The sequence below is a fragment of the Callospermophilus lateralis genome, chromosome 7 (genome assembly GCF_048772815.1).
Source record: "Callospermophilus lateralis isolate mCalLat2 chromosome 7, mCalLat2.hap1, whole genome shotgun sequence".
NCBI lineage: Eukaryota > Metazoa > Chordata > Mammalia > Rodentia > Sciuridae > Callospermophilus > Callospermophilus lateralis.
Window position 1 is genome coordinate 143,075,766 of NC_135311.1, and position 15,570 is coordinate 143,091,335.

At 45.8% G+C, this 15,570-nt stretch overlaps 1 protein-coding gene across 4 annotated transcripts in view; it reads left to right on the top strand.

Annotated features, from left to right (window-relative positions):
* The window catches only part of Gnb1 (G protein subunit beta 1), a 71,787-nt gene that overhangs the window by 30,052 nt on the left and 26,165 nt on the right, over nt 1–15,570 (top strand). For all 4 annotated transcript variants that reach the window (XM_077109997.1, XM_077109994.1, XM_077109996.1 and 1 more), the window contains exon 2: nt 14,295–14,396. In XM_077109997.1, coding sequence (XP_076966112.1) covers nt 14,340–14,396 — 57 coding nt within the window. In that variant the 5' untranslated portion in view covers nt 14,295–14,339. The remainder of the gene's footprint in view (nt 1–14,294; nt 14,397–15,570) is intronic.

Consider the following 15,570-nt stretch of genomic DNA (forward strand, 5'->3'; position numbering starts at 1 on the left):
CTACTCGCACCTAATCTTTAATGTAGTAATTTCATCTTTGGAAATCCCCTCAGGATTTTAACTTAATACAACCATGAAAACAGACCACCTTTGCAATTGGGCTCTTTGTCTAAGAGGGTTGTGGTGCTCATAAGCACTGCAGATGGCTGACATGCACTACATACCTTCTTGTGTGACGTGGCGCCTCTGCTCTGGACTGGGAGGCAGGCCTGATGAAACCGTCCTGATGTCCATGAACAGTTGGATTGCCCCACCTGTGGCATGTGTCCTGCTTCAGCTCTTTACTCCCAGCCATGGGATCTTAGCCCAGCCATGCTCGTGTATTTTTTAGGCCTTGCCTGAGTGCTGCAGGTCCTCTGAAATCAGCTTCTATTGGTTTTACTAATTTGCATTTTTAAAATCCCTCTCACTCTTTGAGTTGTAGGATAATTTCCCATGTTCTCTCTACTTGAATGCAGGACTTATGGGTGGCTAACAACATCTGTTTTGTTGACTTGTGTCTTCAATGTATGGCACATTGATGAAATTACATTATAGAAACTTAACACTATTTATTTATTGGGTGGGGGCGGGTATTGGGGATTGATCCCAGGAATGCTTTACCTCTGAGCCACATCCAGAGCCCTTTTTATTTTTTATTTTGAGACAGGGTCTTGCTAAGTTGCATAGGGCCTTGCTAATTTGCTGAGGCTGGCCTCAAACTTGTGATCCTCCTGCCTCAGCCTCCCTAGTTAACTGGGTTTACAGACATGCACCAGTGCACCCTGCTCAACAGAATTTCTTGATGAATAGGTGCTCAGAGGACTTGACCCATAAATGACTTTAAAAATAAAATGGAGTTGTCAGGTAAACTTCAAAGACCAGCATTTGAGATTTAACCAGTGGCACCCTAAATAGTGGTAGGAAGGAAGGGGTCTGCTGTGCGGTGGCTGGTTCTTCCTCCTTATGGCAAGGAATGGTCTGGAACCTTTGTACTACGCAGGTGTTACACAGTTCTATCCATAGAAGACAAGAATCTGCCACCTGGCTCCAGAGGGCATAGGATGGCTGTGTTGGGTAAGGTTTGGAGTATTCAAGATGTTTGTGGGGCTGGGGATGTGGCTCAAGCGGTAGCGCACTCGCCTGGCATGCGTGCGGCCCAGGTTCGATCCTCAGCACAACATACAAAGATGATGTGTCCACCGAAAACTAAAAAATAAATATTAAAAAAAAAAATTAAAAAAAAAAAGATGTTTGTGTATGTTGGGTTTGCTCAGAAAATTGATGACAAATCTGAATTTATTCCTAAATCTGATTTGAATTTTAACTATTTTAAGCTTTGACCATAAATACTTTGAACTTTTTTTTCTTCTTTCTTTCTTTCTTCTTTTTTTTTTTTTTTTTTTTGGTACTGGGGATAGAACCCAGGGGCACTTAACTACTGAGCCACATTTCCAGACCTTTTTTTGTTTTCTGTTTGAATTTTTATTTTGAAGCTGGGTCTTGCTAAGTTGCTTAGGGCCTTGCTAAATGGCTAAGACTGGCTTTGAACTTGTGATTGTCTAGCCTCAGCCTCCTGAGCCACTGGTATTACAGGCGTGTGCCACACAGGTGTGCGCCACTGCACCTGGCTCAACCACACTTTCTGTTCTAGCAAGTGTAGTCATGTTGCAAAATGTTGAATGTAGGTCTTGGTTTTATTAAGTCCCTAGTTTCCCATTTTTCTTTTAAGGGTAGTGCTGCTGGTTTAGGCTCATGCGCTGGGGAGGCAGGCCTGCCCTGGCCTTGCTGTTAGCCAGAAAAAGAGTCCAGAGTCCTCCATGACTGCACCTTAGCCTGGCTCTGGAGGTACGTCTAGTGCACTGCACATGGTGGGCGTCTGTTTTCTTCTGAAAGAATGGGGAGCTTGAACTCTGCTGTAGCATCTGAACCACAAAACCATCTAGGCATTCCTAGTAGAGCAAGCTGTGGTTTATTTTGCGGACTTGTTCTTGTCCTACTTTTCTCTTGATGTGGAACATGCCTGGAAGGATTTGTGTCTAGAGAGAGGGATACATTGTGATGCTGTTCTAGAGGAGGAATTCTCACCTGGGACTGGGGCCACCCCCTGGGCACACCAGGGGGCAGTTATAGCTGGGAACGGGGCTACTGGACATCCCCATGGCCTTGGAAACAAGGTCAGTGGTGCCCAGGTTGAGGTTGGAGACTCCTGGGCAGTCTCGGGGCGCCCTCCTTGCTACTGTGGCTGGTGGCGGTGGCGGTGGTTTGCCTTCTCTGATGGATTTGTGTTCCCTGACTTCCACGCCCACCCTTTCTTTTTTGAGGTGAAAGTCACATAACATAAAATTAAGCCATTTAAAAGAGAACAATTTGGCATTTAATGCATTCACAGTGTTGTGCAGCTACCATCTTTTACCCAACCTGCACTTTCATCACCCCAGGAGGAAATTCTGAGCCCCATAAGCTGCTGCTCATCATCATAGCCCCTGGCGACACTGCGCCCTGTCTCTCTGGATCTGCCTGCTTGGATATTCCATATAAATAGTGTGACCTTTTGTGTCTGGCTTTTTTTTTTAATACCTTTATTTTATTTATTTACTTTTTATGTGGTGCTGAGGATCAAACTCAGTACCTTGCACATGCTAGGTGAGCGTTCTACCACTGAGCCACAACCCCAGGCCCCCCCTTTTTTTGTACTGGGGATTGAACATGGGGTGCTATATAACTGAACTACCTCCCCAGCCCTTTTTCATTTTTTGTTTTGAGATTGGGCCTCGCTTAGTTGCTGAGGCTGGCCTCAAGCTTGTGATCTCCTCTTGCCTTAGACTCCCAAGTAGCTGGGATCACAGGCGTGGCCACTGACCGTGTCTGACCTCATTACTGAGCAGGGTTTGTGAGGCGCATGACGTTGTAGTGTGTATCAGAGCTTTGCTCCCTGTATGGCTAAGTAGAGTTCCACTTTTTGGATACATCATGTGTTTCTGGCCCACTAGCCCATTGATGGGCACCTGTAGTTTCCACCTTCTGGCTAGTAGGTGTGTCTGTGCGGCCTCTGCAAACTTATTGAATCCTTGTCTTCAGTTCTTTTGGTTATATACCTAGGAGTACAGTTTCTGAGTCCTTTGGTAACTGTGTGTTAACTTTTAATGAACTATGGAACTGTTTTTCTTGCATGCCCACTTTTACTTCCAAAAAACATGCTTGCTTTTACATAAGTAGTGTAATTCCAAAATTAAACTACTTTGTTAAGTGCCTTAGAATTCGCAGTCCACCTAGAGGACAGTGGCTTGTTGATGCCTCTCCTGCCCCACACTAGGGTCATAGCACAAGTCCTGGATGACTTGTATCTGAACATGTAAAGGACTCTCAATAGTAACAAGTTCTGGCTTGAAGAGTGAGCAGCCAGAAGTAGTCTTTTTTTACAGAATTTAATTTGGGGAGTTACAAAAACCATCTTTATATATTTGAAACTTAATTTCTAGGAAGGTACAAGCAGACATTCCAAAGAAATCTAGAATTGAGCATTTTCATTCTGGCTGGAGTTGTGTTGAGAAGTCGGAGCCTCCCCTGTAATCTCTGGCCGTTTTAGACAAGGCAGTGGGTGGAACAGAGGCACAGCTTGGAAGGTCCCCTGTAGGCTGGACAGGATTTGGAGACAGCCAGCCATGGCTTCCTAGGGATTCAGATGGAGGCCCTAAGTAGCAGGCCACGTGTGGGGTGTGGGCCAGGGCAGCCTTGGGGCCTCTTGTCACAGTGGGTGCTTTGAATGCTTCTTGCCCACCTTCCTTTTGGTTTAATGCCAGATGTTTTCCCTAGAGCGCTTCTAAGTGTTTTCATATGAAGTTGAGATCAGATTTCTTTTCTTTTCTTTTCTTTTTTTAATATTTAATTTTTAGTTTTAGGTGGACACAATATCTTTATTTTATTTTTTATGGGGTGCTGAGAATCGAACCCAGTGCTTCACACATGCTAGGCAAGTGTGCTACCACTTGAGCCACATCCCCAGCCCTTTTTTAAAATATATATATATTTTTTTAATTATAGGTGGATACAATGTCTTTATTTTATATTTATGTGGTGCTGAGGATCAAACCCAGTGTCTCACACATGCTAGGAGAGCACTCCACCTTTGAGCCACAATCCCAGCCCAAATTTCTTTGTTTTTATAGTGAAAAAGAAAATGTTACAATGGTACCAAGTGAAGCAGTTTGAGGGGAGGCACAGTAATAGGGGAGAGGTAGAGGAGTGTATTGTTACTTAAATGTAACTGTTGGTATAATGGAACATTTTCATCACACGCTGATCATAGTGCAAACAGCATTTTCTTTTAGTTACAGACAGATTTCTATGTGTTGGAGACCAGACCAGAAGCACTTCTGAATTAAGGTAATTTCACGTATTAAGTGATACTCATCAGTTGTTTTTTTGCGGGGGAGGTAAGGCAGGGTACCAGGGATTGAACTAAGGGGCACTGAGCCACACCCCAGCCTTTTTTATATTTTATTTAGAGACAGGGTCTTACTGAGTTGCTTAACACCTCACTTTTTGCTGAGGCTGTCTTTGAACTCAAGATCCTCCTGTCTCAGCCTCCTGGAACCACTAGGATTACAGGCATGCACCACTGCGCCCAGATGTGTCAGTTCTTAAAATACAATGTGTACATTTTGTCAGGGGTTTGTGTGGTGGTAACTGGGATTGAACCAGGGCCTTACACATGCTGGGCAAGTGCTCTACCAACGAGCTACACCCCCCAGCCCAAGACACCCATCTTTTTTTTCTAAAAAAAGCAAGCTTTCATTCAGCATTTAGCAAGAAGTCTTCAGGTCCCAAGAGGTGATGAGTTACAGTCTGGACAGGAGCAGTATTTCTCCACTATTTTCCATCAGAAACCCTGAGAGTCCTTTTCTTAAATTGGATGCAGGTTGGAACACCAACACCTGATGTGGAAGAAGGTAGGGGCATGATCCAGTGCAGGAGCCCCTACGTGCATGTGTGAAGTGCAGTGATGAAAGTGGCGTGCCCCGTGTTGGTGGGTAGTGGGTCCTGGCGAGGGCATGCGGTTTTTTTGTGTTTTTCTTGTCATTCTTTGAAGTTTGGGCATCCATCTCTGTGCAGAGGTGAACTTGGCACCGTCTTCAGAAATTATCTAAAGTGGATTGTAGACTGCATGTATGTTCTAGAATTCAAAAACTCCTGGAAGAAAACAACCATTGGGAGTTTGAGTGAAGCAGAGATTTTAGATATGGCGTCAAAGACTCTAAAAAGGAAAACATTTGTAAATTGAACTTCATCAAAATACAACACTGCTCCTTGAAGGGCGTTGCTGGAAAACGAGACACACCATGGGGTCAGTAGTAAACATTGACAGATCACAAGCCCTAGATGGCTTGTAACAGAATATGTAAAGGACTCTCAGAGTAAGAGAGCAGCCGACTCAAAAAAGGCAGGTGACTTAATAGATGCTGCATGGGAGGACTCACAGTAGGTGAGCACTTGAAGTGCTCAGGACCATTAGCCATCAGGGAAATGCCATGAGACCACTGAGCACTCATCAGAGTAACCACATGACTAGGTGGGCCAAGGACACAAGGGACCAGAACCACGCTGTGCTGGGGTGGGAAGAGGCAGTTTCTGAAAATGCTGAGTACTGACGGTATGCCTGGTCGAAGCACTCCTAGGTGAGCACCAATGGTGTGCACTCCTAGATGCCCATCTACCCAGGAGAAATGGAAACTTGTGTGGGCAGCAGTGTGGCAGCGTCTCCAGGCAGTTGTGCTGACAGCGGGAGCCAGACCATTGCAAGGCACAGGGCATGTGCTTCTCTGTACACACACTCCTGTAAGATGTGACAGTGACGTGCCGCAACGCAACACGTTTGTGGTTACCTGGGTTAGGGCAGGCTGGGGCAAGGACAGCAGCAGGGTGCGAGGAGATTTGGGGGTTCGTGGATGTGTACATTATCCTAATTGTGGTTTCATGGGCGTGCATGTGTTTAGGCTGCCTCAGGTGATACACATCTCTTATGTCCCATCTGTCAACACAGAAAACCAAACCAACGACCAGAAAGTAGCACTAGCACTTCTCACACAGCCTTGGGTTCTGCTGGTCCTGTGGTGTCCAGACTCAATTTCAGTGGAAGGGCCTGTTCCTTTATATTTCTACCCATTGCTTAAAAATTTTAGGTCAAAATTTCCATAACTACTTTCACAATGAGTGTTTTCCTTTTAAATTTTTTTTTTTAGTTATTGTTGGAGTTTTATTTTTATTTATTTACTTATATGTGGTGCTGAGGATCAAACTCGGTGCCTCACACATGCTAGGCAAGTGCTCTACCGCTGAGCCACAACCTTAGCCCCACAACAAATTTTTAATGGGTATCACGTCTGTCAGTCTCTGTCCTAGGGGCCACACACTGACTTTGTGTAGCAGGTACAGTGGGCACTGTTGATGTCTTCACCTTCAGACACCTTCCACTTTGCTGCTGAGAGGCTTACCCAGGAGACTGGCCTGAGGTCACAGGGCAATAAGGAGCAGCACTAGGTTGGAACCTGGGCTTGCCACTTTCTAACCATAGGCTGTCATGCTGCTTCCTATCAGCAGGGCTGTCAGGTGCCACGAGTCCTGCATAGGTAGGCAGTACCTGCAGGTGCCAACGGAAGCACTGTCCTTCAGGGTTGAAAGGAAGGAGATAGGTGTGAAACAGGTCCTTTCTCCACAGGGGAGGCCCTTGCGTGGTGAAGAGCAGTCTTTGCCCACTTGAGTGCTCACAGACCCTTGTATGGTTTGCAGTTGTCTCATTACACACCCTGGAAGGTCATCCTGTGAGTGGAAGGCATTCGTTGCTAAGACTCCATTGGTCACATGCCAGGCTTGGTTCTAAAATCAAAGTAGGACTTCCTGTGTGGCTTCAACATGGCTGAAGGCATTGTATTTATCGAGAGATTTTTGACTGCTTAGGATGTGCTCAGTCCTGGAAGCAAGAAGAGGCCAGGGCTAACGAAGTCAGTAAAGGGGATCAACCTGGAAGGGTGTGATGCCCCAGGAGGAGGGCGAGTAGCCTGGCTTTCAAGACACTTGCTCATCACACTGGGGAGGCTGCTCTTACCTGCACTACCACACCTGGTGGGTAAGCGAGCAGCCTTGTGCCTGTTGTGAAGAAAGTGGCACTAAGGAGCCAGGGGAGAGTCCTCCTTATCCTTGGCCTGTGGGAATGGGACCATTTCATGCAGGGACGGCTTGACTGTGCTGCCTACTGAGGTGATGGTGGCCACACACCACAGGTGGTGGGATCATCTGACAGTCCAAATCGAACTGAGACATACACCACATCTCAAGACTTAGTGCCACCATGGCTGTGATATAATTGTTTTATATTGATTACATGTTGAACTAAGGTTTTTGACACTTTGGATTAAATATTGTACTAAAATTAATGTTGTTTCATTTTACTTTTAATTGTTTAAACCACTGTAAAATGAAAAATTCTTTATGTGGCTCATGGACAGTGCTGGTTCAGGGAGATTCCTGACTGGAAGAGAGCTGTGAGCCAAGGTGAGATGTCTAGGTGTGCTAAACCCATCAGCATACTAGGTAGGTAGTGGTTTTGAGTTGCTTCCTCTAGAAGTGGAGAGACTAGAATCCCTTTTTCCAGGTGGAGGACCTGCAGTTAAAAGGAAGGTTGTCACTTTGTCCCTACAGAAGACTATAGTGTTTTCATTGCATCTTGGTTGATGATAAGTGGTGACTGAGGAAGTGAGATTTCTTTGGGTGGTCTTTTGACAATCACTGGCCAGTCATGGATTGCTTCAGGGTAGCTGAATTGGAACCAGGGGTTTGGTTGGTAGCTGTGAGACTGCTGGGGCAGCGTTGCGGGTACATGGTGTACTGAGACCTCTGTTGTAGGATGCAGGTTCCTGAGGCACCCTGGAGATCTGGGGGCAAATTGTGACCCACCTTTCATTTCCAAAGTGCTTGAAACCCAAGTGGTGAAATCAGGGATTCTCTGCGCCACCTGCTCAGATGATTGTTAGTCTGTCATTCCTCTGGATTCTGTTGTGGTCCCGAGGACAGGGGCATGCCTTGTCACCAGTGTCCTGTCCCCTGGAAGGCATTCAGGCAGCAGTGAATAAAGTGAATAAGGTTCTCGGAGCACTGCTGAGCTTTTTAAAAAGAAAATTATAGTTCTTGGGATTGAACTCTGACTCAGCCTGATCAGAAAGCAGATGAGCTGCAGTTTGTACTGTGAAATGATGTTTAGCAGAGTGGATGGGTTTGAAGGTGCACCAGAGCTGTGTGGAGACGAGCAGGACACGCGGAGGTTTTTAGTATGGTGGAGCTTGTTTCCTCTCCTTCTGTGGGGAGGCACTCCTGGCTGTCTGGGCTTAGTTTGGGAAAGAACACTTTTAGGACGAACTCTGCTCACCAGGCAGTCCTTGTGCCTGGTTAGACCACCTCTCACCATGGTAACAGACACACTCCCGTCCTGAAGGAATGGGCTTCTGCTCTCATGCACACTTTTGCACGTGTGTAGACTGTGGTCCTGGCCTTCCTGTGGGAAGGAGAATCCTGAGTGGGAGGAAAGGCAAGGAAGCGGGGAGTCAGTTCAGGGCCATGAGGTGCTGTGAGTGAGCTGCACATTGTGCAGAGAGCGGGGAAGGTGTGGGGACTGTGGCAAACGGAAGAGAACCAGGTGAACATGTCGGGTGTGAAGCGTGGACATGTAAGGCTGGCCGTTTGGGTGTCCACACAAACTTGGTAAGAACTGACATTGAATTCTTCTCAAAACCAACCAGCTAAAGTGGCAGTGTGCTCCAAGGTCACTGCAGAAAATGTGCCCTGGCAAGACCTGCTCCTGCAGTGTTGAGGGATCACATCTCCCAGAGCCAGGAGATTCATTCAGACCTGGGCTTTGTTTGAGATGTATTGAACTCATGTTTATAATGTGGTCAAAAAAGGCCAAAAACTATTTTGACTTCTTAAAAAATGTAAGAGAGGGCTGGGTTGTAGCTCAGTGGTAGAGCGCTTGCCTGCCATGTGTGAGGCACTGTGTTTGAGTCTCAGCACCACATATAAGTAAATAGAATAAAGGTCTATCAACAACTAAAAAAAAAAATTTTTTTTAATGTAAGAAAATGTGCAAACACAGAGATAACTGTGTGGTCACCCAGCTTCAACATTTTCAGAAACTGGCCATCTTTGTCCATCTTCCCTTTTCCTCAGTACTTCTTTGAAGGACTTTGAAGCAAATCCCCAAATCTGTCATTCCACTTACCAGTGACAAGCACTTGTAGCTGTTAAGGGTTGCATTGTAATGTCCAGCAAAAGAGCAGAAGTTCCTTCCTGTCATCTGATACCTGGATGTCTTCCCAATTTTCTCTTCAAAAAAATCAGGCTGGTCTTGAACTTCTGGGCTCAATTGATCCTCCAGCCTCAGCCTTCTAAATACTGAGACTAAGGTGTGTACCACCTCACCCAGTTTGTTCATTTGGATTTTGAATTGAGATCCAAGATCCCAGCATTTTTCTTCTTCTTTCTTTCTCTTTCTTCCTTTCTTCCTTCCTTCCTTCCTTCCTCCCTCCCTCCCTCCTCCCCCCTCCCCCCTCCCCTCCCCTCCCCTCCCCTCCCCCTCCCCCCTCCCCTCCCCCTCCCCTCCCCCCTCCCCCTCCCCTCCCCCCCTCCCCCTCCCCCTCCCCCCTCCTCCTCTGTTGTCATTGTTGTTTTGGTACTGTCCTTGCTTTACCACTGAGCTACATCAATCACTAAGGTGCTTGGTCTAGCCTCCAAACTTGAGATTCTCCTGCCTCAGCCTCCTGAGCCACTAGGATTACAGGTGTATGCCTCCATGCCCAGCAGACCCCAGTATCTTAAGAAGTGATTTTTGTTTGTTTATTTTGGGGGGATATTCCTCAGCCCTTTTGAATTTTCATATTGAGATAGGTCTTGCTAAATTGCTCAGACTGGCCTCAAGCTTGCAATCCTCCTGCCTCAGCCTTCAAGGTAGCTGGGATTACAGGTATGCACCATCACATCCAGTTTAAAAAGTGGTTTTCAATGGAAAATTGAAATACATACAAAAGTATCTGCTTAAGAAATTCCATCAGCAGACTAAGCTATTACTTGCTTATGGCTGGCCTTGTTTCTATGTGCCCCCCTCTATTTCCCTTCTTGGTTGTTTCAAAGCAAATTTCAGAGATACCATTTTGTTCTTCAGAGATTTCATTGTTGTCTTTAAATGATAAAGCCCCATTAAACGTGTAGTGCTGTTGTCACACCTACAGAGTTGCACAGTTCATGTGACTCCTTCCACAAGTCTGCTTTCTGCTTGGTCAGGGTATCCCTTAACTGCCTGAATCCACAGATCTTCCCTCTTTCCCTGGTCGCAGGAGTGTGATGTTAGGGATCCCCGCTGTTGAAGACTGCGCTTCCAGCCAAGACCAGCAGTGCGTGCTCTCACCTGACTGCTGCTCAGATGTCAGCGTAGGCATCACGTACATATATATATATATCTTCATTTCAGCTCTGTGACATAGATAACACTGTTCCCATTCTGCGGTAGCCAGACCAGAGAGAGTGCTTTGGTGTGAGGGCCATAATCTTCACGTTTGCAAAACCAGAATCTTGAGCGCATTTCCATGCTTGTGGCCCCTGTAGCAGCTGTTGCAGCCTGGTGCCCCTGGGGGGCACTGTCAGTGGTGGTTGGCATTCGTTCTCCGCTTCATTCAGGGACCTTGGTCCGAAGCACATGCCACTGCCCTGAGTTTGTCAGGAGGTGGTAGAGGCACTGCCTGTCAAGCATGGTGCCACACGTGTGGAATGTTCTTCTGGGAGAACCCTGCCAACACGCGGCTTACAGAGGTGTTGCATGCCATCTCAAGTAGGGGCAGATCCCTTTAGTACACATTTTCTGGTTTTTGTATTTTGTAGTGCTGGGGATCAAAGTCAGGGCCTTATGCATGCTAGGCACTAATAAACTGCACTCCCAGTCCACTGCTTTTAAATCATTTAAATTTCTAGGAGTAGTATTTCTAAAACAAAAGTTCTAAATAAAATCTACTGGCAGATGTGGGTCATGAGCAGACATGAGACCTCAGCAGGACCTGTCTTAGGGGATTAAGGTGGAAAGTGCGACCTCAGCAGGACCAGAGCTTACCCGGGTGTGTTGGAGGAGAGCAGCCCCAGGCAGGCAGAATTGATGGTGGGGCTTCCCAGAAGAGCTGGGGGACAAGGTGCAGCCTGGAGAAAAGCAGTAGTAAGTAAATGTAAGTAGGACTTTTTAACAGACATTTCATTCTTAAACTTTGAAAGTAGTATGAGCAGCTTTACCAACGCTGGGAGACTCGATAGAAAAACATGGCCAACGATTCTCATGAAAGTGTAGTTAGCCTCTAAGTATATGTTCTTCTAAAACAACTAGGAGTATTGCATTCAAATCTATGTTATTTTTTAATTTAATATATAATTAGCAATCCCCCAAATTTTTGCATTGTTATTTCATTATTATCAGTGATACGCACACTTTATCTAGCAATTATAAAAAGTTAACAATAGGCCCCCCCCCTTTTTTTTTAAACCAAAACATGTAGAGAAAATGTAAATGCTTCTTGACTCCATAGAGAAGCTGTTAATCTGGGGAGCTGGTGGCAAGCAGACCACTTATGAACCCCCAGGGAAGAACAGAAACTGCCCCGCTCTTCCTGTGCCTTCTTGCAAAAACAGCCACTGCTGATCTTTTTTCCTATGTGTAGAAAAAAAGATGATCTGGTATTGGACTGCTGCCTGTCCTCTTCACATGGAAGGGCATCCTGCCTTATGGGCTGGTCTGCTTGTTCCCCTGCTGTCTCTTCACAGTGACCGTGAACTTGAGCAGGTGGGGAAAACCTTCTGTGTGATAAGCAGAAGGTGGCCTGTTCACGGTGTGTGCCATCCATTGCCCTGCTGCTCAGCTGGGGCCATGTGCCTGTGACCTGCAGGTGGGCCCGAGCAGTTCAGCTGTAAAACCCCCTTCCAGATTTTGTTGTGGAAAATAGTGTTTAAATTTTTTCATCTTTACAAAGACTAGTGAGAAAGAAATGTATTGACAGGCATTTAAATTTTTTTAAACTTTTTTTTTTTGTACTTGTACACAATAACTTCATTTTATTTATTTATTTATTTTTATGTGGTGCTGAGGATCCAATCCTGGGCCTTGCACATGCGAGGTGAGCGCTCTTACTGCTGAGCCATAACCCCAGCCCCAGGCATTTAAAATTTTTATTTATTTTTTTACTTTTTATTTTTTTGAGAGAGAGAGTTTTTTTTAATACTTATTTTTCAGTTTTTTTCGACGGACACAACATCTTTGTTTGTATGTGGTGCTGAGGATCCGAACCCGGGCTGCACACCTGGCAGGCGAGCATGCTACCACTTGAGCCATATCCCCAGCCCCATTTAAAATTTTTAAAATTTACATTTTCTAGTTTTTCTCTAGTTGCTGAGGCTGGGCTGAACTTGGAATCCTGCCACAGCATCCTGAGTTGCGAGGATCACAGGTGCACGACACTGCACCTGACTAACTTGCCTGATTGACTAGAACTGTGCCTCCTGATGACCCTGATTGCCCCTTTTCCTCACACTGCCTCCAGATGGTGGGATGGAGGAGCCTCTTACCACTGAGGACCATTCTGTTGGGGTGCTGGACTGGGAAAAACTGGCACTGTAACCTACTGTGAAATGCAAGCAGGGCAGTCGTGTGAACCAGCTTTCAGTTCTAAACATGGTTTCCTTTTCTGTTGATCCTTCTTGCTCTCACATGGTGATGTTCATAAATTGCAGTCCTTAGGCTTGTGTGCTAAAGAGTTAGAGCCAGGCATGGTGGTTCACACCTATTGTCCCTCTACAAAAGAAGCTGAGACAGAGGATTGTCTGAGCCCAGCAGTTCAAGACCAGCCTGGGCAAAAAAGCGAGTCCCTGTCTCAAGAAAGAAGAGGGACTCCCAGTCTTTCCTACAAGAGTGGCCTGCCCAGTGAACTTGCCTTGTCCTGTGCCAACTACACTTTGTTCACGCAGGCAGCCTGGGCCTGGGCCCTCTTCCTATGGAGCTTTCCTCGTGGCTCCTGTCCCTCATGAGGAATGCCTGGAGAAGCAGCCCCCAGGGTCAGCAGTCTTTCTGAAACTTGCTGTACACTGAGCTTTCCTAGACAGTAGCAACCGCAGATCCTGGTCTGCATGTTGGGGACTCTGCCTCAGGTCACAGCCAAGCCGTGCAGGCCTTTCTTGGTAGTTCTTCAGACTCACTCTCACCACTTGTGAGTTCGAGAGTACTCTGGTTCCCTGAGTTTGGAGTTTAACTGACACTTTTTTGCTGTTTCCAGTGCTGATTGGCACACTCACCCCTGTCCCTGCTAAGCCGGATGAAGCCCCCAAAGGCACTTTGTTGTTTGAAGAGAGGCTGGTGTCATCAGTGAGCACACATCAGGACTCTGCAGTGAGGAGCAAGAGATGATGATTTTTGGATGCTTTTGTGCAGAGGAAGGTGATGAGGAACATTAAAAAACTAGGCTTTGTGGGTCATTCAGATAAAGCCCCCCAGATGTGTTTAAATCTCGGGGACATTAGATATTTGATGTATAGTGTAGTAACCCTATTACTTTTACATAAAATTGTGATGGTGAAGTTGTGAACCTGTGTGACTTTCATGAGAAACAGATCCGTGTGGGAACCGTGTTTGCATGTAAGAGCTGACGTTCCGAAGTGAATAAGGTGCTGGTGGTTCCAGCTGAATAAGGCTCTGGTCTTATTTATGACTGACTCAGCAGCCAAGATCCTAATCAGAAGTGCCATCTCCTGTGACACCCTCCTGGGAAAAGGCTTTTCAAGAGGACGGTTTTGGTAGACTCTTGGTAAGGGAACTGGGCAGGCATACGGCTCCCACTAGCCTGATTCCACTGGGCCCAGAAGGCCCATTTTGGTGGGAATGAAGGACTGCTGGATACTACCCTGTCCTTTCAGGACTGCTGTGTGGACATCCTGGCATCCTTGTGGTTACTGCCGTGGCTTCAAGGCACTAGTTTGCCAAATAGCTGTGGTTGTTTCCTAAGGTAACTGCCCCTGGGGTTTGGTGTGGTGTCTACTCTAAACGTTAGTCTTGTGTTCTTGGTTTATAGGGGAGACTCAGAAAACGACAGTGTTAAGCATTTGCATTTTCCTGAAGAATGCTAAAACAAGTTTTCTTTTTTCAATCCACTATCAAAGTCCTGTGAGACATGGTCACATTATGCAAAGCCAGTGTGTAATTGTCATCTTCACTTACCAATTTTTTTGTGCTGTTTCTGTCTCAGATCACGGATTCTTTGAGGTGGCACTGAAAGCACTAAGACCTGAAGATGAGTGAACTTGACCAGTTACGGCAGGAGGCGGAACAACTGAAAAACCAAATCAGAGTACGTACCTGCATGTGTCCAGGCTCACTGGTCATGTGGTTCAGACCAGACGGTACCATCACAGGAAGAGGGTTATAGAGCCAGGCTTTTGGTCTTTTGGACAGAAATTGAATCTTTTCCTTTTTTTTTTTTTTTTGGTACCAGGAATTAGATTCAACGGCACTTGTCCACTGAGCCACATCCCAGCCCTATTTTGTATTTTATTTTTTGAACTCGTGATCCTCCTGCCTCAGTCTCCCGAGCTGCTGGGATTACAGGCATTTGCTACCTCATCCGGTTGAAATTGAATCTTAATTTGGCTCAGCATATGCTAGTCTTATATCCAGTACTTTGTTTTCATGCACATTATAATTATTGGTTATTTGAATACATATGCAATGTTTCTGTAGAATTCAGAAAGGTCTGTTTTACCACCATCACTACTCCTTGTCGTCTTTTCTTGTTTTCTTTAGTACTGGGGATTGAACCCATGATGTTCTACCACTGAGAGGCATCACCAGCCCTTTTATTTAATTTTGTTGCCCAGGCTTCCTTGAAATTGTGACTCTCCTGCCTTAGCCTCCCATATAGCTGGGATTGCAGGCATGTACCACCATGCCTGGCTCTTCTGTGCTTTTTGTCTTCACCTTGGGAAATAGTTTTGTGACTTGGTCACTGTATCACAGGGTGAATTCTGTCCCGTCCCCTGAAGATAATGGCTACCAACTTGAGGGTAGACAAGGTGCTTACAGACAAGAGCTTTAACAACAACAAAGCAAAAGTATTTTAGCTGTGCCTGTTTTTCTTTCTTTCTTTTTTTTTTTTTTTTTTCTTAATTTCAAAGAGGAATATTCCCTAGGGATGGCTGTGGGAACCTACGACTTTTGAGAGACTGAAAGCTAGATGTATCTGATTGAGGTTAAAACCGAACAATGAATAACTTCAACGGAATTCTAAAACATTGAATTCTCTGGACTTTAGTTGTGACTCAGTGGTGGAGCGCTCACCGGCACCACGTAAAAATAAACAAATAAGGGTTAACAAAAGGCCACAAACATTTAACTCTCTCTTGCTTTCCTCCTTTCTTGTTTTGATGGTGCTGGGATGACACTTGGGTCCTCTTGTCTAAAAGGCAAATTCTACCACTAAGCCATACCCCCACCCGACACCTATTGCTAAATTGCAGAATCCACAG